General features: G+C 40.3%; 1 protein-coding gene and 1 pseudogene across 1 annotated transcript in view; one reads left to right on the top strand and one right to left on the bottom strand.

Annotated features, from left to right (window-relative positions):
* Positions 1 to 26,627, bottom strand: part of Smad2 (SMAD family member 2) — an 87,915-nt gene that overhangs the window by 44,110 nt on the left and 17,178 nt on the right. The window contains exon 2 of the mRNA XM_028871956.2: positions 6,642 to 6,927. Within this exon, the coding sequence (XP_028727789.1) occupies positions 6,642 to 6,877 (236 nt within the window). The 5' untranslated portion in view covers positions 6,878 to 6,927. The remainder of the gene's footprint in view (positions 1 to 6,641; positions 6,928 to 26,627) is intronic.
* LOC114694943 lies at positions 10,811 to 10,871 on the top strand (annotated as a pseudogene).

The raw sequence follows: 26,627 nt of genomic DNA, 5'->3' as shown, positions 1-26,627 counted from the left end.
TTAAAAGTTTAGAAGATACAAAAGAAAAAACAAGTATCAATGACCACACTAGAAACTTACTATCCTGAAGGTTCACCAGCCTAACAGCAATATGACCTTCACTGGGAGGAAAACTGGGTGAAAGAGAAGATGGTGTGAGGCTGTTTTCCAACAGCATATTCTAGGCTGACTTTCAACCACGTACACATACTGCTTCCATGTTTCTAAGTAACAGACTTCTGGAGGCAGGATGTGTGTGTTGTGAGTAAAAGAATCCTAAGAAAACAATAAACTTGTCTTTTTATTTTTTTTAATTAGGTTTTGTTTACTTTTTCTTGAGACAGGGTCTTGCTGTATACATAACCCAGACTTAGTGGAATTCACCATCTTATCAGCCTCTAAGCACTGAGACTACAGGCCACCAGGTCCAGTCAAAACTGCCTTTTAACAGAAACACTGCTTCAAAGAACACCAAACACAGCACTAACTTCAGCAGCACATGAACTAAAACTGGAATGGCACAGAGAAAAATACCAAAGTGAACAAGAGGTAGTTTAAGGAGACGAGAATTAAATTGCCCTAAATCCTATTTAAACATTTTAACTGTATTAACTTTTACCTATAACATTAAAAGATTATAGACCATTTCTTGTCCATCCATAAATAGCCACCATTAAAAACTTGGTGTACCTCTTTTTTTAAAGTTTCGTGATTAAACTAACATTTTAAATACATGCTTTATCAAACTACTGTTTTAATTTCTCAATATAAACAGTGAGTCTAACAGAAAGTTGCTGGGGATGTCTTTCTGTATGCTGTGAATGTGTTGCTCTGAATGATAAATAAAACGCAGATTGGCCAGTAACCAGGCAGGAAGTATAGTATAGGCGGGACAAGCAGAGAGAAGAATTCTGCTAAGTGGAAGGCCGCCACCACCATGAGAAGATGTAAAGTACCAGTAAACCACAAACCATGTGGCAACTTATAGATTTATAGAAATGGGTTAATTGAAGATGTAAGATCTAGCTAGCAAGAAGCCTGAGACATTAGGCCATACAGTTTAATTAATATAAGCCTTTGTGTGTTTACTTGGGTCCAAGCGGCTGTAGGACTGATGGGTGAGAGAGATTTGTCCTGACCACGGACCAGGCAGGACTGGAGAAAACTCCAGCTACAAAGTTTTCTTGGTTCATCAAGATGATGCTGAAGTCCTTCTTAAACTGAAGTGTGTGTCATCTTAAGAGATTTCCTGTCACAGCAGCATCCTGCAGTGTGTGATAAACTTGACCTTGTTCTGCAATAATTATCTGGGTTTTGTTTGAATAAACCAATGAATTGTAGTTATTACCTGTAACTTGACATTTGATTACAAGTGAGACCAGTAGAGCTTTCTGTTTTACCATCCTGTTCAACTGTGGCATAAAACAAGTTGGATAAGTTTTCTTTATTATCAGAATTAAAGAAACTAAGAGGATTTCAAAAAAATTCTTTCTTACAGTAAAAACCATTGCAAGAACACGAGAAATCTTTCACTGTTCCCTTAACTGTTTCCTCAGGATGAAAGACTAAAAAAGTGATTACATTGACCAAAGCTCTTTCAACTTAAGCTTGGAAAAACCAATTCTGTGTTCCTACACACATGCATAATGGCCATGGCTACTATGGAGCGGTTATCTTAGGTCCTATAGTCACTTGCTTTTAGTTTTATAACTCCATTCCCATCAGAAGTTCTGATTTTGCTTTATTTTATTATAGCTAAAACATCCCCAAAGTTTTTAGTTTCTTCCCTGACTCAATTCCCATTCTGATTTTATGACTGAGCTTTCTCCCTTTCTCTGGTCTAAACATGCAGAGACAGGAGGATTTCCTGCAACTGTGTTGCTTGGCCCAGGCTGCCAGGTCCAGCCAGTTCCACGTGAGTTACTCTGTGCCATCTGCTCACTGCACATCATGCATGGTAAGAAAGACGACTACTGCTGTTATCTTTCCAGTTTCCAACTCTCTGAGGCAGCTGCAGGAGGGGAAACAGGAGGACCGAAAGCCAGGGCTGTTCTGGGCAATTTTAATCCCACTCTAACATCAGTGGGGCAAAGGGCACAAAGGGGGAACTGCTCCAAGTCAACAAAGCAGGTATTTTAGCTGTAAACACTCGCTGTATTCTAAGCCAACATGTTCTCCACCAATTGAGCTTGTAATTTTAGGCTTGTAAAATCTTAAGGTATTTATTTTATTAAAAACTTACTTGCTATTTTAAGTGAATGTGGTTAAATACACTTTGTCTCATATTTTGAACAACTGTTTAAACTGGTCTTAGATTACTCACAACACTCATAAACTTACATAGCTTAGATTACCTTTCCAACTCTCACCTCCCATCTTTTACACTACATAAATGAGGTGACTGAGTTTCAATTAAAACCTACTGTTTAAAGATATTTAATAGTTAAGATATGACTAATAATTGACTTAATTTTTCTACTTCTAAAAAGTTTTAAAATATACATCAAACTACAATGTAAGAAGCTATAGTTTTTTGATCAGTAACAACCCATACAAACAAATCTACATTTGACAAAAGCACACCTGTCACAGGGCATGGCGAAATCAGCCTGGTCCTTCCTGTCGGCCAGCTTCACTGTACAGGAAGGCGCTACTGTGGGCAGCTGGGGAAGGCATCACCAGCCTCGGCCAGTTGTACACCCTGTGAACTACAGTACCGACGGCCAGGGGAAGATCTGCCCACAGTGCGACGGTGGCAGGAGTGGGGCAGACAGCCAACAGCTTCCTGAGTGGATTTAAGGCCCGTTCCACACAAACCTACGGCCAGGGAGCTCACAGGCTCCAGGGTGAGCCTCCTACTGTCAGTCAACTCAATGGACACAATAGTAAACCGTCCTCTAAATTCCCCTCTATACTCACAGACCAGTGCCACCCAACTCTCATGAGAGACTTTTTTTTTTGGTAGACACTGGTTAACAAAGAAACTTAGAAGCAATCAGTGTAGAGATCAGTGTAGTCAGCCATAAAAGGAACATCAATATCACATCCACCCCAAGTCTCAAGGACCACCGTGGAAGAGGGAGTTGGGGGGACTGGATTCTAAGTGTCTTCTAACCATGACAGGTCTGCTACATTCATGAATTCACATAGCTTAAATACCCCAAACAGGACCTGGACAAGATCAAGGCAGCTAACATTCTAGCACCGAGTAGGAATGGGTTCACAAGTCCCTACCCCTATTGATAAACTATAGACTAATGGCTTCTAGAAAAGGGAAAGTCAATTTTCTTGAAGGGTGTGGGCTCTGGTGGATCAAGCATGTTTAAGTGGATGTCCCACACTCATGAGTATATGGGCAGCACTAACTGGAATCACTGGTGCTTTATTTTTTTTTAAAGAGGATAAAGTTAGAAGCCAGTGTGGAGGTGTGGGAGGGGGGTGTAGGTCTGGGAGGATTTAGGGAGGAGAAAATGATCAAAACACATTGTATAAAATTCTCAAGGAATAAAAACATCATTTTTAAAAAAGCATGTTAAATCAAATAAGCTTCCAAAATTCAAGAAAATCTTAACAGTAAAGCCAAGGTAATCATTAATTAGGTAAAAGTATATTTCAATAATGAAAAATATCTAAAATAGAAAGTCTGGAAAAAGACTCTAAGTAGAATGGTCACTAAGGTGACCTCAAGGATAAAGCTCCACATGGATACTTGTAACTGTTATCTGCTACTTCAAGAGTTCCACTCTGGCCCACCTCACTACAACAGCAATGGAGCCTTGGATGTACCCACTGATTACCCACTAGGTGATCCCACCTCCACTCTAGACAGCCTCACAACCCACCTCCTCACTCAAACAGCAAGCTTCAGGTACAGTAAGAGACTTTCTCAAAAACTATGGTGGAAAAGTGATCAGAAAAGACATTCCAACATCAACCTCTGGCCTCCATGTGTCCACATGGGGGATAAGCTCGCATGCAGTTCTTAAAATTAAGTTGCCAAATCAGATGGGCAACACACTTCTACAATCCTAGCATCCTGGAGACTGAAGCGGGAAGATCTCAAGTTCAAGGCTATCCTGGGAGACAGAGAAAAACTAAGAGCGGCGGATACAGCTCACTGGTAGAGTATTTGCCTAACATGTGTGGACCCTGTATTTGTTCAATCCCCAGCACCATTTAAAAAACAAAGTGTAACGACAAACAAAATTAAGCCGCCATCTGGGTCTCCTGAATTTAAGACTTTTCAACAATTCTATCCTTCTGAGTGAGTCACGCTCTCGTAAAGCATGGTGTGGGTTCCTGCCACCTTCAGAATCACCCCCACCATCACCAGCCCCTCAGTTTATACTCTAAGAACATCTACTTACTGGGAATGGGCAATCCTTTACCTGTCCCCTCAATCCCAAACTCTACTCCTGCTGAAACGGGTTTTTCCTAACTAATTTCTACTCTCCACCACAGAGACTCCCTAGGAGAAGGCTTCCCTGGCTTTCTTTGGACAGAGGTCCCGGGTGCACTTCTTCCCTAATAAATACGACACCTGCCGAATTACTTAAGTTTACCTCCCTCACCAGGAAGTAAGCAATTCAATAGCATATCCAGCACATATGAGCCAAGTGGTGGACACTTAAAACCACACAATGAAAAATGAACAAGTAAAGCTTGACTTAATTTTAGCTGATTTGCCTTACATCCTGTGATCTCCACTTCCAAAACACAGGCCAATCACAGTCCTTCTGAGTACCAGCATAGCCACATCTGTCCAATTCTGCTCATCCTGCACTAGACTGCCACAGCGTTACAGCTCTTCTTCACACTTCCATTCACCCCAACACCCCCCCTCACTCACTCACACACACACACCTGCACAGGCCTGCACGGCACTGCCCCCCTCCCTCCCTCACACACACACACACACACACACCTGCACAGGCCTGCACGGCACTGCCACCCTCACTCACTCACACACACACACCTGCACAGGCCTGCACAGCACTGCCCCCCTCCCTCCCTCCCCCCCCACACACACCTGCACAGGCCTGCATGGCACTGCCTCACTCACTCACTCACACACACACACACCTGCACAGGCCTGCACGGCACTGCCCCCTCCCTCCCTCCCCCCCCCCACACACCTGCACAGGCCTGCATGGCACTGCCTCACTCACTCACTCACACACACACACACCTGCACAGGCCTGCACGGCACTGCCCCCCTCCCTCCCTCACACACACACCTGCACAGGTCTGCACAGGCCTGCACGGCACTGCCCCCCACACACACCTGCACAGGCCTGCACGGCACTGCCCCCCTCACTCACTCACTCACACACACACCTGCACAGGCCTGCACGGCACTGCCCCCCCCACACACACACCCCTGCACAGGCCTGCACGGCACTGCCACCCCTCCTCCTCCCTCAGGACTTGTCTACGGGCCAGGATAGCCTGGTGATATACAGACCTTTTTAAAAAATCTTTTTAAAAATGCAGTTAAAAAAACAAAACGAAATGAATCAGTCCTTACTTGCTCCTTATGTTATTTAGTCAAACATTCAAACTCGCCCAGCTCCCTAAAACGCTGGGTTTTGTTCTCCCTGCCTTAGAGTCTTTACACTGGCCCTTTTCCCCTGGAGACCAGCTCAGACCTCATCTTTCCAGCCACAGCAGCTCTGTAACCTCCACCTCACATGCTCTCCATCCCACCCTGCACTTTCTTCTGAGTTCATTACTTCCTCCAATTTATTTATAAGTCAATCTCCCTTAAGAACTTTCTATTTGTACACCACTATATCCCCATTTGTCTAAAAACAATACCTTACACGCACCAAGCACCTCATCAGCATTTGTAAAAACAAAAAAACAAACCAAGAAAGGTAACTCAAGATATACATAAAACAAAGTAAAAATGGCTAGTCTATCAAACAAGGTAGAAGACAATCTGCTAAGGAGAAGTCTGGTCTTCCTGGGATCCATCATCTACAGGCATCGGGTGTATACTTCTCACAGCTCACTGGAAACAAGCAAAGCCAGCCCTTACCTATGGCACTGCATCACTCAGAACATTCTGTCTTTGGGATACACACATGCAGCTGTAATGTACACACAAAGCTCTGGAACACAATCTTAAATGACCTGCCACAACCCTCCTAACCATGGTACTTACCTATGAAATGATGAAAATTCTACTCAAGCTTTCAACCTCATGAGAAACAGGTCCTTCTAATGTACAAGGCCGGCCTCTGAGATGAGTTCAAACTACAACACAGCAGACTCAGCCTCACCTACAATCCTTGTTTAAGTGTGTGTCTCATCACAAGACAGCAGAGCTTTTAACTATTTACTGATTGACCAAGGCCTGATGAAACTACCAGCCCGTACTTGTCATTCACAGTTATGGGTATTTGTTTAATTTCCATTCAATGACTCTTTATTCAACTTTCAATCATTGAGATGGGAATAGCATACAACTTCAAGTAACGGAGATAAAACAATGTATTTCAATGTTGCTTGATTAAATCTCAGTACTCAGGAAAATAAACTGTAAAATAAACAAGAGTTAACTACCCAAACAAAATAATTACACTGTAACAATCACTATGCACAGATGATTGAAGCACCAGAACCCCAGCCCCTTTCCCCGGGTCCCCAGCCTCACTTACCTTGGGATGGTAACACATTTAGTATTGCAATTCTGAGTGGTGATGGCTTTCTCAAGCTCATCTAATCGTCCTGTTTTCTTTAGCTTTTTCACCAGACTTTTCACCGCTTTCTCACACCACTTTTCTTCCTGTCCATTCTGCTCTCCACCACCTGCTCCTCCAGACCCACTGGCTGATTTTTTCCATCCCAGAAGTCTTTTCACCACTGGCGGAGTGAACGGCAAGATGGACGACATCTTCTTACCAAAGGTTACAATCCACACTCAAACAGCCTGGCAAATATATCCTAGAAAAGACATTGAAACATTAATTTTAAAACTAACTTAAAAGTAGTGATTTCAACATGCTATAGAAGCAAGCCATAGCACAGAACAGAAATTCAAATTCTTCATTCTGAAGTTCTATACTCATGGAAAGGCTGAATTGTAGCAACAAATCCTTCTAAAATCAGGATGACTCAAATCTTGGGCAAATATAATTTTGCAAATAAAATCTTTATCAATGCTCTGGACAATTTTAATAATGTAATTTCTCCTTATTCTTAATTTTTTCAAATTAACACTTGACTAAAATGTTTTCACAAAGACCATTTTTTCCCCACATTTTTAGGACTTTGGTCTATTCTTGAAAGATCTAGCAAAAATCAAGACTGAAGTGTATATAATAAAGTGGTAGAATACTTGCCTAACATCAACAGGCTTGGGGTGGGGGAGACTTAAAAATAAAATACATACAAACCAACTGTTCACAGTTGTACATTTTCATTAAGAATTAAAAAAAGGAAACAAACTTGTGGATAAAAGGCTCTATTCAACCCTGTCAGCTTTAATTCTACCTATTCATAACACCCATGTTCTCTTTTATCTAGTAATAGACACAAACTAAGCACAATTTTTCTTCCTACAACGTGCCCTTCTTTAATATCTTTTATTTATGTCAAAGTAACAGGCTTGTAACAGTAACCCTTCAAACACCAAGTTCAGGTATAAGCTATTGAATTCCCTATGGGAAACGATGGGCTAATTCCTTTACATCATTACTCACTTCCCCTTCCCTTACTCTGAAAATCACTTTGCAGTTGTAATTAAACAATCATGTGTGTACTGTCCGATGGGATCAACGGTAAGTTCTTTCTTTCTGTACACCTTTCGGTACTCACAGACTCAACCTTCCCATTTGCGTTTCTCCTATGTACTTTACCACCAAACTGTCCTCTCTCTGCCACTCCCTCAATGAAATTTGCAATCATACACATAAAAAAGTTCAACTGAATGTATTCCATACACTCACATCCTAGCGCTCATGTTCTCCCGCTCTGAACTGAACTAGCGATCCCCTGTCCTGCACCATTCCTAGGGACTCCCTTCACCTCTGTCAGCTGAAGTTGCATTCTCCTAATACCATGCCTTTCTTTATCTTTCTTACACACCGCATCTATTGTTTTGTGGGGTATGTAAACCCTGAGAAAGGGATACAGATGTCTGTAAGACTCTGTCGGAACACTTCTTTTTTACACAATATTATTTGCTTTTAGAAATAGTAATATACTTCTCCCACTTGTTGCAATGATTAAGATACGGTACTATCTTACTTTTCTTAAACAACAACAACAAAAAAGCAAGTCTCTGACAGTTATTTCAACTCTGTAATTTGGTGCCCATAAGAAAAGAACAGAGATCCTCCTCTTGGTCCTTATCAAAGCCTGGAATCATCATTGCCCATCATTTGCCTGGCTGGTTCAAAGGGAAATTCCATCTCATAGTTGTTTTTTAGTTCAGGTGCAAAACAGATGATGCAGTTCACTTGGATAGCTTACCTCCTGAGTCCTCTTAAACCCAGAGCAATCCCTACCCTAACTGATTCAGGAAGGAACTGCTATGTGAGTTTATACTCTACTTGTTTTCCTTGTGGTGTCACTAATTTATCCTTCTAGCCACACAATAGGAGGTGAGCTATACAGACTTTAGATTATATTTCAACCTCCAACAATAGACACTGTGTGGTCCGTATCACATTATGTATCTATAAGCCAACAATGTTCTACCTGCTGCAGCAGCTAGTGACAGACTGCACCAGTTTGCAGGCTAAGAATTTCTATCACCCTTCCATGCAGTATGATCACCCTTTAATGACCAGTAGCAAGATGTATTTATTAGGGATACTTTCTCTGTCTATTCCATCCATTATTAGCTATAATTCTTTAAAAGGAACATTTCCCCATCAGCTAGGGAGGGCTGTGTGTTTATCCTAAAACACATTTACTTTAAGCTAAATCAGGTTAAATGTCTAAGTATTTCATTTTAATGTCTATTATTTCTATTAGTTCCCTGGGACTGCTGTCATGCATTACCATAAACCTTTATAAGGGTATGGAGGCCCACAGAGGCTATCTAGTGAGAAATTACTCAGGGTCAGAGAATCTGAGTTTGCTTTATCCAGCAAGGCTGCATAATGTAATGATTTGACCACAGCGTGGTTACCAGGTATTTGGAAGGGTCTACACTTGGCTGTACACTGCTTTGATCTTGCAAGGGGGAGGTCTTTTGCCTCTCCCCTTGGCATATTATAAAAAGCCCTTTTGAATAAACGTCTGGGTAGTTGGGTATTAACCCAGGCCCTCCCAAAGCTATCCTGTGTCTCTCTCCTCATCATCCAGGCTTATCTTTCTGATATTTTCTCATTCCTCTCTCCTCCACCTAAGAACCTTTCAAAAGGTGGGAGCAGGTCAGAGCTGGACTCCCACAGACTCCCACATAAGGGCACTTGGCACTGTGCCTGGGGTCCATCAAGAAAATTTAGAGTGGGAGGAGGGAGGATGGGGGAATCCATGGCTGATATGTGAAATTAAGTTAATTATAAAATATATATAAAATTTAGAACAACCTCATCTTAAGATCCATAAGTGTATCTTATAAAACCCTTTTATCCAAATGAAATTACATTCACAGGCAGGGTGGGGTTGGGGGTGTGATTCATTTAGTGCACTTTAACTGGTTTATTCTCATGTCCTTTTCCCTAACACTGGAAATTTTGGTTTTGAATAAATACAGTCACTTGTATTATCTTACCATATATAGAAAGAAGTCTGAAGTAATACCAATATAATTTCTAAAACTGAGATTATTAGACAAAAGTTTAAGATTTCTTTGCAGCTCTATCTACTGAGGACAATCTGGAAAGTGCCTTGGAAAGTCACCTAAAATAACTGCTTTCTCTAGAGGTGTTAGCAACGTGAGATAGTCAGATCCATTTCTGTATTCCTTCCACTTCTTAAGGATTGTTCTTTTCCCTAAATTTTACACTCATTATGGAAATGTACATACATTTCCAAGGTCACACTACAGAACAAGCGTCTGCCCACTCTATTAGCTTCTTCATGCAAACCAATCCTCTAGTTTTTTCTAGTCTGTGTTGTTTTACAGCTATAAACACAAACCACACAACTCTACTCACTCTCAACTTATCATCCCTATATATTATGTACACTACTACTCTGTAACTAGATTTTTGCACCAACTTTATTTCCTAAAGTCAATCTTTATCAGTTCACACAGTGAACTTAAAGACAGGCCAAATTAAAATATCCAAACTGAACCACAAAGGTGTGTGCAGGGTGGGGATCCCAGAACATGCAGGAAGAAATGCTAATTATGCTTATTTAATGTCTAGTCTTCTCAATTTGAAATGTCTCAGCATGATGAGCTGGAGCCAGGTGCAGTTCAGTGGGTAGAGCACTTGGAGCATGGGTGAAGCTTTTGGTTCAATTATCTACAGTTCAAGGGGGGAAAAAACTAAAAACTCACATGGAAATAAAAAATATGTAGAATAATCAAATTTAATTTTGAGAATAAAAAAGGAAACTAAATGACCTATATTACCTTATTTCAAGACTTGAAAAAATAAAAAACACAATTAAAAAACCTAAAGAGCCTTAGTAATTACAGAGGAAGCACAGAGGGAAAGGTTATGTACGTACTAGTAAGCAAGGAGGTCCAGAGAGTCTACAGATTTACAGTCCACTTTCCACTAAGGTCTACTTTTCAAGAACTTTCCAGTATGTAAATGAAAAGCATCTACCACTTCCTCATATCATTCTTCATGGCTAAGCAGAATCTTTAGCTCTTGGTGGAGAAAAGAGTATTTTCATGACTTTAAAAACTTAAAAAGCTGTGTTGTATGAAAGGACAGAAGGTTAGCACTCCCCTTGACAAGGATGGAAGAGGCCCTTGTCAACAAGATAGACAAACCCCTATGGAGAAGAAGGGGATGCTGAGATGAAGCCATATATACACAGTCAAGAAGAATGGACAGCTGAATTCAAAAACCATCAACAATTTCCAGAATTTAAAATCCTGAATCATGACATGACACTAGTGGAATTCAGGTGTTTCTGGTACATGGACTGCTCTCACCCAATGTGAGGTTGAACTGTTAACCTTGTGTACAACCTACTTCACAAATGAGTCTGTCAGATACGATAAGCCTACAGGCTGAAGATGATGCCCCAACACTGCAGAGAAACCTCAGGTGACTGTCCAGGCAGCTGGCTGTTTCTGTCAACTCACAAATTTTTTGGAAGTTGCTTGCATGCACTTCCTGTTTTTATTTTTGTTAGCTAATATTATTTCCTTCTTGGGTCTCTGAGGGAGTTGAAGATTAGTTAGTTATAGTTGAAGATTAATTAGGATAGAAAGTGAATTAGATACATTTTGGACTTACTAAAATAGGATAGATAAGGGAATTATTTTCTCTGATTTGTCAAAAACAAATGGACTAGACATCGTTTAGGTATTTGTTACTTGTATATATTGTATATAGTTATTGTACTTTTGTATATAGTTTTTCTTTTGTTAGTTATAACCTTTTGCCTTTTTTCTTTTTATTAAAATAGAAAAGGGGAAATATGGTGATATTTTATTTGTACTGAAATGTAATTTTAATTTTATGTTAATAAAGTTGCCCTGGGGTCAGAGCTATTAGAGCCATAGCAAGAGTGTGGTGGTTAGAAGAGCTAGGTAGATTTCTGTGTGTTCAGGGATACAGCCAGTATTGGAGACATACACCTTTAAGACCTGGAGGGCGGTACTTACAGGCAGTGATGAGGCAGTCATGTGGTTGGGTTTACAACCAATGAGAAGGCAGAACAGAAAGACTATTTAAACACAGACAAACAGGAATAAGCTCTCTCTCGGGGAAGTTAGGAGCACTGCAGGAGGTAAGATTTTATCTCTGAGCTCTGACCTCTCGGCTTTCTCTTTTACATTGGCTCTGTGTTTCTTATTTTAATAAGACGATTGGTTACATCTACACCCCTAACCAAATTAACCAAAAGGCAAAGAGAGAGCACCCAAATTCACAAAATCAGAAATGAAAAGGGAGACATAACAACAGACAATGAGGAAATCCAGAGAATCATCAGATCATACTTCAAAAACCTGTACTCCACAAAAATGGAAAACCAGGAAGAAATGGACAATTTTCTGGATAAATACCACATACCAAAATTAAATCAAGACCAGATAAACCATTTAAATAGACCAATAACCCCTAAAGAAATAGAAAGTCATCAAAAGTCTCCCAACCAAAAAAAGCCCAGGACCAGATGGTTTCAGTGCAGAATTCTACCAGACTTTCAAAGAACTAATACCAATACTCTTCAAAGTGTTCCACACAATAGAAACAGAAGAAACACTACCAAACTCTTTTTATGAGGCTACAATTACCCTGATACCGAAACCTCACAAAGATGCAACAAAGAAAGAGAACTACAGACCAATCTCCCTCATGAACATTGATGCAAAAATACTCAACAAAATATTGGCAAACCAAATCCAAGAATACATCAAAACAATCATCCATCACGACCAAGTAGGATTCATCCCAGGGATGCAAGGATGGTTCAACATACGAAAATCAGTCAATGTAATACACCATATAAACAAACAAAGAAAAAAAAAGCCACATGATCATCTCCTTAGATGCTGAAAAAGCCTTTGATAAAATCCAACACCCCTTCATGATAAAGGTCTTAGAAAGATCAGGAATACAAGGAACATTTCTGAACATAATAAAAGCAATTTATAGCAAGCCAACAGCAAACATCAAATTAAACGGAGAGAAACTCAAAGCGATACCACTAAATTCAGGAACAAGACAAGGCTGTCCACTCTCCCCATATTTATTCAATATAGTACTAGAAGTTCTAGCTAGAGCAATAAGACAACAAAAGGCGATCAAAGGGATAAAAATTGGCAAGGAAGAAGTCAAACTTTCACTATTTGCAGATGATATGATAGTATACATAAGTGACCCCAAAAACTCTACCAGGGAACTCCTACAGCTGATAAACTCCTTCAGTAAAGTGGCAGGATACAAGATCAACTCAAAAAAATCAGTAGCCCTCCTATACACAAATGATAAAAGGGCTGAGAAGTCAGAGAAACATCACCCTTTACAATAGCCACAAATAATATAAAATACCTTGGGATAACACTAACTAAACAAGTGAAGGACCTTTTTGACAAGAACTTTAAATCTCTAAAGAAAGAAATTGAAGAAGATATCAGAAAATGGAAGGATCTCCCATGCTCGTGGATAGGTAGGATTAACATAGTAAAAATGGCAATCTTACCAAAAGCAATCTACAGATTCAATGCAATTCCCATCAAAATCCCAACACAATTCTTCACAGACTTGGAAAGAAAAATACTCAACTTCATATGGAAAAACAAAAGACCCAGGATAGCTAAAAGAATCCTATACGATAAAGCAACCTTTGGAGGCATCACCATCCCTGACCTCAAACTCTACTATAGAGCTATAGTAATAAAAACAGCTTGGTACTGGTATAAAAACCGACATACGGAACAATGGAATCAAATTGAAGACCCTGACATTAATCCATGCACATATGAACACCTGGTTTTTGACAAAGGAGCCAAAACTATACAATGGAACAAAGAAAGTATCTTCAACAAATGGTGCTGGCATAACTGGATCTCAATATGTAAAAGATTACAAATAGATCCATATCTGTCACCATGCACAAAACTCAAGTCCAAGTGGATCAAAGACCTGAACATAAATCCAGTTACATTAAACTTAATAGAAAAGAAAGTAGGAAGCACTCTTGAACGCATTGGCACCGGAGACCATTTCCTAAATAAAACACCAACAGCACAAATCCTGAGCACAACAATTAATAAATGGGACCTCTCGAAACTGAGAAGCTTTTGCAGGGCAAAAGACACAGTCAATAAGACAAAAAGACAGCCAACAGAATGGGAAAAGATCTTCACCAACCCCACATCTGACAGAGGATTGATCTCCACAGTATATAAAGAACTCAGAAACTAGACATCAAAATACTGAACAGTCCAATTAAAAAAATGGGCTACAGAGCTAAACAGAGAATTCACAAAACAAGAACTACAAATGGCTGAAAGACATTTAAAGAAATGCTCAACATCCTTAATCATCAGAGAAATGCAAATCAAAACGACTCTGAGATACCACCTTACACCTGTCAGAATGGCTACGATCAAAAACACCAATGACAGCCAATGTTGGAGAGGATGTGGAGCAAAGGGAACACTCCTCCACTGTTGGTGGGAATGTAAACTTGTACAACCACTGTGGAAATCAGTATGGCGGTTTCTCAGAAAATTAGGAATCAAACTACCTCAAGACCCAGCCATCCCACTCTTGGGCATATACCCAAGGAATGCTGATTCATACCATAAAGATACATGCTCAGCTATGTTCATAGCAACACTATTTGTAATAGCCAGAACCTGGAAACAACCTAGATGCCCGTCAACGGAAGAATGGATGAAAAAAATGTGGTACATATACACAATGGAGTACTACTCAGCAGAGAAAAACAATGAAAGCATGAAATTTGCAGGCAAATGGATGGAACTAGAAAAAAATCATCCTGAGTGAGATAACCCAAACCCAGAAAGACAGTCATGGTATGTACTCACTCATAAGTGGATTCTAGATATAAAATAAAGAACAATCAGACCACAACCCATAGAACCATGGAGGCTATATATATAGCATGGAGGTCCCTAGGACGACTGTGGCTTATAATAAATCTCGGTTTTACTCAATTATTGAAAAAAAAATAGCCAAATGAATGGAAACACATGATCTATGAACCAAAGGCTGAGGGGCCCCTAGCTGGATCAGGACCTCTGAATAGGTGTGACAGTTGATTGGCTTGATCAGTTTGGGAGGCAACTAGGCAGTGGGACCAAGTCCTGTGCTCATTGCATGAGTTGGCTGTTTGAAACCTGGAGCTTATGCAGGGACACATGGCTCAGTCTTGGAGGAAGGGACTGGACCTGCCTGGACTGAGTCTACCAAGTTGATTGCAGTCCTCAGGGGAGGATTTGCCCTGGAGGAGGTGGGAATGGGGGGGGGCAGGGAGTAAGGGGAGGGGGGGGAGGGGGAAAAATAGGGGAACCCGTGGCTGATATGTAGAACTGAATGGTATTGTAAAATAAAATAAATAAAATTAAAAAAAAAAAACTTAAAAAGCTCCAATCATCAATTCCTATAAATTAAACCATCAAAGTTAAGAACACTTACACAAAGTTCCACTGAAAGGTGAGTAGGCAAGTCAAAGACTGGGGAGGTTTTACAATACATATAGCTGACAAAGGACTATAATTTAGAGTGTATAAAATTAATAATCAAAGAAAATAGTTTGTTAAATAAGAGAGGAACAAATTTACAAACATTTAATCAAAGAGAGTAAAGTATCATACTAGGGGATATTTAATACCACCACTGTCAGAAAAATGCAAATCAAAACCAAAATAAATAGATTTCATACCACTTAGGATGGTTCTAAATTTTTCTGACAGTGCCAAGTGTTGGTGAGAACACAGACCACCTTAGTGACCTATTGGTGCCGTGACAAATTCTCATGCACTCACTGCCTTCAAACAGCACTGACAGACTCAGCCAAGGTGTCCGCAAGGCTGGCTGATTCTAGAAGCTCTCAAAACAAGTTCATTTCCTAGCCTTTTCAGCTGCGTGCCTTTTGTCATCAAATCTTCTACAAACGTCTAGTAAGGACACTTTTGATTATACTTAATGTCTACCCAGATTTATTTTGTCCATCAAGTCCATTTTGCCACATAAAGTAACATTCACAGGCTCTGGTGCCTGGGACCTGTACATCTGTGGGGAGCACCTGGCATCTGAACAACTGGACACCCTTTCACTGCTGACAGAAGTAAAAATGGCACAATGCCTTCCTAAAGAGTTAAGCTCACATTTCCCCACAACAACACTGTATTCTCAGAGACACAGTCAAGAAACAGGAGAACGGAGGTCTATGACCTGAATTCTATCCCCAGAACCCACGTGGAAGGAGGAGAACCACACCTGCAAGTTGTCCTCTTACAAGCTCTCCATAGCATGTTCTTCAAAGAAATGTGAAACTATGCTCATTTTTGAGAAATGACCTGTACAAATAGGCCTGTAATCTGAACCCGAGTGGCTGAGGCAGGAAGATTACAAACTCAAGGCTAGCTTGTCAAAATTCACTGGCGGACAGAGATGGGGAGGGGGAGAGAGCTGTTTTAAGAATGCTCATAATAAGCCAGCAGTGGTGGCGCACGCCTTTAATCCCAACACTCAGGAGTCAGAGGCAGGCAGGTTTCTGTGAGTTCGTGACTATCCTGATCTACAAAGTGAGTTTCAGGACAGCTAGGGTTACAGAAAAACCCTATCTCAAACAAACAATAAACAAAAATCAAAACAAAACCAAAAAAAGGATGCTAAGAGTAAGGGCTAGAGTGACGGCTCAGTGGTTAACAGCACTTCCTCCTCTCAGGACTCAGGCTCAGCTCCCAGTACCCTTATCCAGTAGCTTACAGACACCAATTCCAGGGGATCTGATGCCTTCTGGCCTCCATGAGCATCGTCAAGTACGTGGTGCACATAAACTCATGTATGCACATATACATATACACAAATAAAAAATAATGTTCACAACCATAATTCATCATAGCCCCAAACTGGAAATTATCGAAACTTTTTTTTTTTTTTTTTTAAATTTTGGTTTTTCAAGACAGGGTTTTTCTGTGTAGTTTTTGGTGCCTGTCCTGGATCTTGCTCTGTAGACCAGGCTGGCCTCGAACTCACTGAGATCTGCCTGGCTCTGCCTCCTAAGTGCTGGGATTAAAGGCGGGCGCCTTATTTAACGTTTTGAAATGTGGTATATTCAAACAAGATACTGCTCAGGCACAAAACCAGCAAGCTATTTTCAGTACACAACATGGGTAAATCTCAAAAGCACCACATATACATAGTTTGATCCATTTATGACTTCCCAAAACAGACAGAACTAATTTAAGGGCAGAAGTCAAAATAATGAGTCAAAGGTACTGGGGAACAGAATGACAATGCCCACAAAAGCACAAAGTAACCTCCTGAGGCAGGAACACTTTCTCTTGTCAGTCACATGAGCGCACAGCTAGTCAAACCTACAGAACTGAAAACTATGCCTACTTTCAGATATGTATTGTAAGTGAAACAAATCAATTAACAATTAATTAAAAGGGCAATAGTATCTGACCAAAAACACTGGGAAGCTGATAAATGAGTTAAATAAATGTCTTTAAAGCCTTCTCAAAAGCTTCACACCCTAACACCAAGAGGGAAGAAACTAATTCTCCAAGAAATACAAGCCTCAGAGTGTCTTCCCACAATTTGTTATAGGCGGTGTTTATTGTTTTGAGAACAAAACTGCAAGCCCAAATAATTAACAAGTAAGACATGCATTTAAGGCAATTGGCTATGACTGTCATAATCAAGCTACACTGTAGTAAAAACAAAGAAGTTAAAAAAATATATTAAGCATTATCTCAGAAAGACTTCCACTTTTTAAAAGATCACTCTCAAAGCAGATATTCAATAAAGAACATAGGCTGAGTAAAAAAAAAAAAACTTTCATGATCAAAATAAAAATCATATTCATTTCCCTCAGAAGGAAAAATAGCTAATGGATCCTCAAAGACTCATTCAAGACATCCACCCAAGGGTCTCCCATCAATTTAGCCCCAGATCCCATTTAGGGACATATGGACATGACAAGAGCCATTAAACTGTCAACAGGAGCTGACTAATAAAGCACAAGCCAACACTACAAAACATCAAGCTTCAATCTGACAAAAAAGGCAGACATATAAAACTGCATCAGGGGCACGATAACCTTCCTAACACTAGCAGGAAGCAAAGGATATACTTTGGTCCTGTTGTATTTCTACTGTACCAAAGTATGCTCTAGGGAAGCTAACTATGTAACACCATGTGACACAGTCTCTTTCTAGCACACAGAACATGATTAATTCAACCTTTGGACGAAGAGGTACCACAGAAGTGACACCAGAGCAAGTCTCAAAACAGCCCACAGGCTGAGGGTTCGGCATGTCTTCTGACATCAGGAAACATTTTAGGAGCTAATCATTAGAATGTGGGTACTGGAAGCACTGTGACAGAACCTAAGAGGGGTTAAAGCCAGCACAAGTTTGTGCTCATCAAAAAGACTGCAATTCCAGAGACAATTCACATGTACTAATGAATGACCAACTGGATGTGGGTAGGCATTTATGATTCAAAGGTATGTGGCCTGCTTCCTGGTCTGGCAGGTAGTATACACTAGTGCATTCAACACTATCGGGAATACTGGGGGCAAAGCTCAGGAGCAAGGCACCAGGATCAGTTTATACATACTGTTAAACAAGCAGATGTGCCACTCACATGGCTAGGGCCACATAAACTACAGCAGAGCTGGAAGGCCTAGACAAGGCACACCAACAGGTGGACCAAGCTTAGCAGATCAATTGCAGACCAGCTGAACCAAGGCTAGTCTTGAGGTCATTAGCCTACTGTGGATACTGAGATCTTTTAGGACAAATCCCTTTCCTGGGCTAGTGACTGATCCATGTGCCTTGTGAAAAACTGGCAGAGAAAGAAAATTCTAAGACTTTGCTGTAGTGGATATCTGTTCTATGAAGCACAGCCCTAGAGACACAGCAGGTAACTAACTGCTCTACCTGCCTAGACCTTAAAGTACATGCCCCTGGGGCATGCACGGCCTCTCGACTACACTTAAGACCTGAGATGCACTTAAGCCGCCATTCTCTTCTCTCCCTGGTGGGCTCGTTTGCGGGACTGACTGAGATGATGGGAACCTCGTGAGGCTGTGCCCCAGCAATCCAGAACCTGTGACAATTCTGCTCTGTACAGTGAGTTTTTCTCCCGGAATAAATTCCTTTGCCTTTTAAGCAGACTCCATGGATTTCTCACATTATCTGGCGTCCAACCACGTGGATCTGAGCCCGATGTGCCCCTACTGGGGCTACTCACATGACCAATCCCTAACTCCCGCGGGTACTTAGTGAGTTTCTCTGCCCCTCGGAGCCCGCACACAGCTCAAAACCCTCAGGAGCTGCCTAGCCCCAAATGGTGACCACTTGCATACAGCGGCCTTGTGGGGAGCCTGTAGGCCAGGCAGCTCACTCGCCCTGTGAGCCAGGCACTCCCAGGTCAAGTGGCTCACCCGGCAGTAGTTCTTGTAACCACTGCCAGAAACACACACATCAGCGGCGGATGGAGCACCATGGCAGAGAGAAAGGTGCCCATCCCAGGCGTCTTTCCAGTTCTGTGCTTGTAGCTGCTGGATTGGGTCACAATCCAGTCCAGTCTAGTCCCATCCCCCCCGCGGCCACCCCTCGCCTTCCCCCCCCCACCCCACCCCCACCCCGGACCTGATAGAGACTGATGGCAGACTGTTACTTTACTTTTAAAACTATTTGGTATAGCTGCTACCAATTCCATATTTTGAAACTACTACCGCCACTACTGCCTTGTGCTGACCTTGCAGCTGCTGAGGAAGGAGCGGGCAAGCTAGTGAGCGAACTGAGCTCAGGATCGCAGGATGCATAGCCCAGCCCAAGCTTGCCCCCACAGCCATCCTACTTCCTTGGGTGGTGCCCTTCCGGATGCCCCAGTCTAGCCTCTGTCACCACCATTCGGCATCCTCTTCAGCATCCTCCACGGCTGTCCACCCACCCGCCTGCTTCCACCGCCATTGTTTGGTGTACTGTCTCATTTGTTGAGATCCAGGCAGCTCTGCCCAGAATTCACAGTAGGGATTGCCTGGAGTAAGTTTTGATTCAAGGAGCTGAGTGAGCTCACATCAGACCTGCTTTAGCACTACACCCGTGACACCTGCAGGCCAAATGTCGCTACTACACCCAAAAACCACCTCAGGAATGGGACATCTGGAATATCTGGACACTCAGGACAATCTCTTGAGATCTTATCTGAGGTAAAATTATTTGATAAATTTATACCTTAAACTGATTAGCAAATAACTTTTTCTTTACAAATGTTAAGTATTTCTCATAAAATGGTGGATAATATAACTATTTAGGAATTTAAAAACTTCTTTGCTTATACTATGAATGAAATTTTACAAGACATATTTGACTTTCCTGGGATGTATACAATGTTTGCTATAATGGTGATTAGCATAGTGATTCATATCATATCATTGAAAAACTGGCTTAATAACACCACCAAAAATGAGACATTAACACAACTGATACAGACTTTGCAAAGTGGTAATAAGAACTTAGAAGAATTCTTTCTGTGGAATCTGCTACTTTACCACAAGAACTTCAGTCCACTAATAACTAGATAATCATATTTAATTCTATTGGTAATAAATATGAATACCCAATGGATAAAATAGTAAATATTCAGAGCAATCTTAATGTCATTCAGATAATTTCTAGGGAGGAAAGATCATCATTAATTGATAGAATAAAGTCTTTGGAATCATATGTTTCTAATGAACATAAAATATTGTTTGATTCTATCAAGTCACTGGAATCATTCACAACACAGGAGGTTCAGACTCTACAGAAAGCTGTAGTTAATCGATTTCAAGCTTTGGAGGAGTCTGTCAGAAATGATGAAGAAACGAATAAGCAGAAGGTCAAGGCTAGGGAGGTTGTAACATCACCAGTGCCTTACAGAACTAGAAATGACTTACCAAAGGTAACAACTCCTCATGGTATGATCTACCCTGTAACTGTGAAAAGCCAGCAACTGTTAAGTATCCTGAAGGGTATGTAGAATATATATGGCAGCCTACTCATGTGAGAGATTTAAAGAATATCAAGGACACTGAAGTTACCTATGGTATATATATTCAACATGGGAAACAGATGTTAAATGTGTGGTAATCTAGAGACAGGATCATGCCTGGTGACTGCAATCAGTTGACACCTGCTGTGTTAGAATATAGCCAGCTGTTACAATGGAAAAGCTGGCTGAGAGAAGAAGCTAAGACCCTTGAGCAGCAACATAAGATTAGAGGTTTTGAGCTCTCCCAAGACCAAATTCTTGGTGAGGGCAGCTTCATTGATATAAACGCACAATCTATCTTTTATGAGCATACATTATCCATATGCTATACAACAGCCTTAAATGCTTGGGAAAAGATTCCAGAACCATGGAAACCAACTGAACTTTATACAAAGGTCATCCAGGGGTCAAAAGAACAACAGTTACTGATTTTTACACAGACTGGCCTGACCAACACTATAAACAAGACAATATCAGACCAAGAATTAAGACAAGTATTAGTTTAATCTTTGGCTTTGGATAATGCTAATATAGAATTCAAAAGGATACTTGCACCTTTAAAGATTAGATCAGCATCTATAGAAGAATGGATCTAACACACAAACCATATCTTAACTATGGTGATGAGGCTTGGATAGAAGAAGTAATTTCCAAAGGTGGAAGGAGCCATAAAAATACCAAATGTCTGAACTGTGACAAATCAGGTCATATAAGAAGGAACTGTACAGAGAGCATTCCTAAAAGGAATGCTTCTTCTAGAAATAACCCAAACAGGACCCTAAACTTCTGGATTATGTAGAAGATGCACCAAAGGCCAACATTGGACCAATGAGTGCAGATCAACAAGAGACAAACGAGGCAACCCTTTACTGGCGGGAAACGCCTCAGGGGACCTCTCGGAGGCCTCCAAATTGAACGTGGTCCAATCATATCCAGTCACTGTGGAGGAAATTCCTCCCCAGGATAATTAAATAACCGAGTACCTAATGTACAGAACGAGACTGCACTAGATGACAGAACAGCTTTGATAGATGGCTGAAAAATTCCAAAAAACACTAAAACAAATACTTTGGCAGATTTCCATAAATAAACAAAGACCAAAGCTTAGAGTGCAAATTAATAACATTATTTTAGAAGGCTTAGTGGACACAGGTGTGGATGTGACTACAATTATGCCAAAATCATGGCATCTGAATTGGCCTCTTCAAGAGGTAGATGTCCAATTTCTAGGGATTGGAACCCTATATCTCAGGTAAAACAAAGTATGAGATGGGTTGAATGCATAGGGCCAACAGGACAGAGAAGGCTGAAGCCGTATGTGGATAATGTGAATCTTTGGGGCTGAGATCTGTTGCAGCAATGAAATACTCTGATAAAAATTCCTCCAATCTCAGAAACAGAATGTAGACCAATACATGTCTCTGGGAATAATATTATAAGACACTATAAAAAAAAAAAAAAACCAGTCACCAACCATTCATGCTGTAAATAAACAGAACACAACCTCCATTGAACTCTCAGAAGTGCCAACGGGCCTACCTTTAAAAGGGCTAACTGATAAACCTGTCTGGGTTGGACAATGGACAAGAGAAACTACAAGCCTTGGAACAGGCAGTTCAGGTGCAGTTAAATGGAATTTAACCAGGCCTTGGAATTCTTCTGTATTTGTTATTAAAAAGGAATCTGGTAAACAGAGAAGGCTGATAGATCTGAGAGCCATTAATAAGTGGAAAAGATCTCTGATTTGATTCTAAAAGGAAAATTAAGACTTCGTCAATTGACAAGAATGGACCCAGCAGAAATTGTAGTACCTTTAACTAATGAAGAAATTTCCTCTTTATGGAAAGATAATGAATACTGGCAAAAAGCCTGCAGTAAATTTTTGAGAGAGATTAACAACTGTTATCCCAAAAGCAAGAGAATAGAACTCATAAAAAGAACTGAATAGGTCCTTCCTCATATTGTATGGCAAAAACCAATCTCTGGAATCCCACATTCTATACTGATGCAAATAAATCAGGAAAGGCAGGATGTAAATCAAGAGATTTAAATAAAATGGTTCAAAGCCCCTCCAATTCTGTACAAAAGGCAGAACTGTATGCCATTCTTATGGTACTAATGGACTTTATGGAACCTCTTAGTAACTGACTCTCAATACGTAGAGAGTTGTTTTACACATCAAAACTGAATTTATTCCTGATAATACAGAATTAACCTCACTACTTATACAATTACAGGAAAGCATCAGAAATAGGGATTCTCTCTCTCTCTCTCTCTCTCTCTCTCTCTCTCTCTCTCTCTCACACACACACACACACACACACACACACACACACACACACACACACTAGAGCCCATATGACCCTGCCAGGCCCTCTAGAACAGTAATGGTGAAATTGATCAGTGATTAATAGGTAATATGCTAGAAACCTCAGAATTTTGTAAGAAACACTATGTAAATAGCAAAGGTTGGAAGGACTTTTCCATCACTTGGCAACAAGGCAAAGAAATTATAAAAAAAAATTTCCTACTTGTTCCTTCTATAACCACACTCCATTACTTGCAGGAAGCAATCTTAAAAGATATACAAAGAAATAAAATTTGGTAGACAGATGTGTTTCATTTCACAGAATTTGGAAGATTAAAATATACATTGATACCTATTCAGGATTTCAATGGGCAACTCCTATGAGTTACAAAAAGGCTGATTCTGTAATTACACACCTATTAGAAGTTATGGTCATCCTGGGAATACCTGTACAAATTAAGTCATTTGAGCATTGTCAAATGCTCTAGCATGTGTCTCAAATAAGATGAAACAATTTTTTGCTTATTACAATATAAAGTATATTACAGGTATACTACACAATCCCACAGGTCAAGCAGTCATTGAAAGATCTAACTGAACTTTAAAGGATATACTAAATAAACAGAAAGAGGTAACAATGACTCATAGAAATAGATTACATAATGCTTTAATAACCTTGAATTTTCTCAATGCTGATGAGAAAGGGACAACAACTGCAGAGAGACAATGAACAACAGAAAAAACTCCTAAGCTAAATCAATGGTTTACTTCAAAGATGTGTTGACCTCGGAATGGAAACCAGGATACATCCTATGTTGGGGAAGGGGTTTTGCTTTTGTTTCTGCAGAAGAAAAGCTATGGATGCCAACAAAATTAATAAAAATTCTATCTGAATATAAGAAACCCCTTGATGATGAAAAGTAATAATGCATCCACCTATGTGACAATTCTACAAGTTATAAGAAAAACTCAACAAGTAAGGGTCAGGGCAGGTTCTGTCTTTTGTCTTTACAGGATAAAAATATTCACCTTCAAGAAATCATATGGTTCTCTCCTTCTCTAAACCCAAGCATATTGCTGCTAAAAAAAAAAATTGGAGAATTCTGTCTCATATAGGAAGAGCTGAGCTGACTGGTGTGAAACAAAAGAGAACCAATAATCTATGGACCATTGTTGTCAAGATTCTATTTCTTTCCATGCTTATTCTTGATTTCTGGGAATCCTTCTTCGAATCATCCCAAATCTAAACTTTCCATTTTCATATTATATTAATATAATACATTCAAGTTTTCCACAGTGAAAAATAAGTCTTTCCAATAGCAATCTCTTAATTCTCCAGAAGGAAAGAAGCAATGATTCTACCCAGTCCAGAATGATACCACTGTACCTAAGAACATTATTCAATGATCAATCAGCTTTGGACTGAAAACTCTTCAGGATAATTCCAAGATGAGATGTTCTATCATATTACACTTATAGCTAGAACCTCAGATAATTTTACCCATTACTATGAGAGACTAGCTACAAACATTACAGCTAGTCCTATTGAGATTTAACCATTTACCTTTTTTTATAGGACCACACAGAAATACCAGTGCCCCCTAAATAGCAGGAAGCAATTTTTTTTTTTTTTTTTTTTTTTTTTTTAATTTTTGAGACAGGGTTTCTCTTGTGTAGCTTTGCGCCTTTCCTGGAACTCACTTGGTAGCCCAGGCTGGCCTCGAACTCAGAGATCTGCCTGTCTCTGCCTCCCGAGTGCTGGGATTAAAGGCGTGCGCCACCACCGCCCGGCCAGCAGGAAGCAATTTTAAGAAAACAACGCCCCCTCTCCCAAAAGTTTTCATTTTCTCAGGGTTGATGAGTAAGCTGCTATAGGGTTGGGGATGGAACAATAAAATTTAGACTCAGAATTGTTTGGGAAAGAGAAAAAACGGGGGATAGATAGGTATAGGATATTAAAGATTACTGTATCTACTAGTAAACTAATTCAGAAAACTACCAGTCTTAGATAATTTTCACAATGGATTCTTGTATATTGATACAAAAGTAAACTTGTTTATATTCCTATTTAAGATAATTTGTTAATGTGAAGCCTTAGACCTTAAGTTATTTAGGTAGATAAGACTTACAGATTAATAGTCACCCATGCTCGGCATATCTATAGTTATGTTAGATTTTCCAGATTTACAGAAACATATGTCAGATGAATAGGTAATCTTCAAACACTTCATGGACCTGGAGAATATGGCATTTAAGTGTTTTGATAACTTAGAAAACATGATTGCTCCTGGCAGCACTGATCCACTCCCAAGAGAATGTTGGGCTTCTAAGACACTCCGTTGCTCTTCTTTTTGGCACAAAGGGCAAAGAACTGCCTTGCCTCAACTGCTGACAGTATGAATGCAGTCCTTTCTAGATGAGCAGAACACAAGGAAAAGCAACTACTGAACCTTGCCAAGATAGGTTAAGATGGTCTTTTAAAATTCCTGCTTCTGAAAGTGGTCTGTCAGATATTATAGACCTGTAGGTATAATGGATGCCCCAACGGTGCTGAGAAACTTTAGGTGAATGTTCAGGCTGCCAGCTGTCTGTCTATTCTCACCATCTTCTGGAAATTGCTTGCTTGCATCTCCTGTTTTCTCAGGTATTATCTGGTTCCTTCTGGTCTTTGATGGGATTGAAGACCAGATAGTTACAGTTATAATCTTCTCATATCTTAGCTAAGAATATTTCAAATACTAAAGTTAGATTTTTTAGAATAGGACAGCTTTTGCAGTAATCTCTGTAACATGTCATTTACCTATGTGCTGAACATCTCTGGATTTTAGTATGTGTCTTGTTTGATGTTGTTCTTGCTGGTTTTATTTCCATTTTTGTTTAGGTTATTACTTTTCTTGTCTCCCAGACAATACTTGATCATCATTCCTAGTGTATACAGTTTTATATTAGGTTAGAACTTTCCTATTTAGACAAAAGAGGGAGATGTAGTGGATATTTGGTCTATGACCCTGAAGCATAATCCTAGAGACACAGCAGGTAACTAACTGCTCTACCTGCCTAGACCTTGAAGTACATGCCCCTGGGGCATGCATGGCCTCTCAGCTACACTTAAGACCTGAGATGCACTTATGCTGACATTCTCTTCTCACCCTGGGGGGCTCGTTTGCGGGACTGACTGAGATGATGGGAACCTCGTGAGGCTGTGCCCCAGCAATACAGAACCTGTGACAATTCTACTCTGTACAGTGAGTTTTTCTCCCGGAATAAATTCTTTTGCTCTTTAAGCAGACTCCATTGATTTCTCATATTACTTTGCCTTACAAGTTTCTAGTCTTGGTTCAATTTTTCTAGTCACAAGAATTTAGGCTAAAAACAAACAAACAAACAAAAATTAAACTTCTTGACCTGGTCCAGCAAGAGCGCAAGAGATTCTCTTTAGTATCTGGAAGACTAGCAGACTCCCCACCGCACTGTAGTCAGGAGTGAAGATGTGACCTTACGGG

This window comes from Peromyscus leucopus, chromosome 19 (genome assembly GCF_004664715.2).
Source record: "Peromyscus leucopus breed LL Stock chromosome 19, UCI_PerLeu_2.1, whole genome shotgun sequence".
Lineage (NCBI taxonomy): Eukaryota > Metazoa > Chordata > Mammalia > Rodentia > Cricetidae > Peromyscus > Peromyscus leucopus.
Note: the sequence above shows the minus strand (reverse complement) of the source record. Positions and strands in the feature narration are given on the sequence as shown.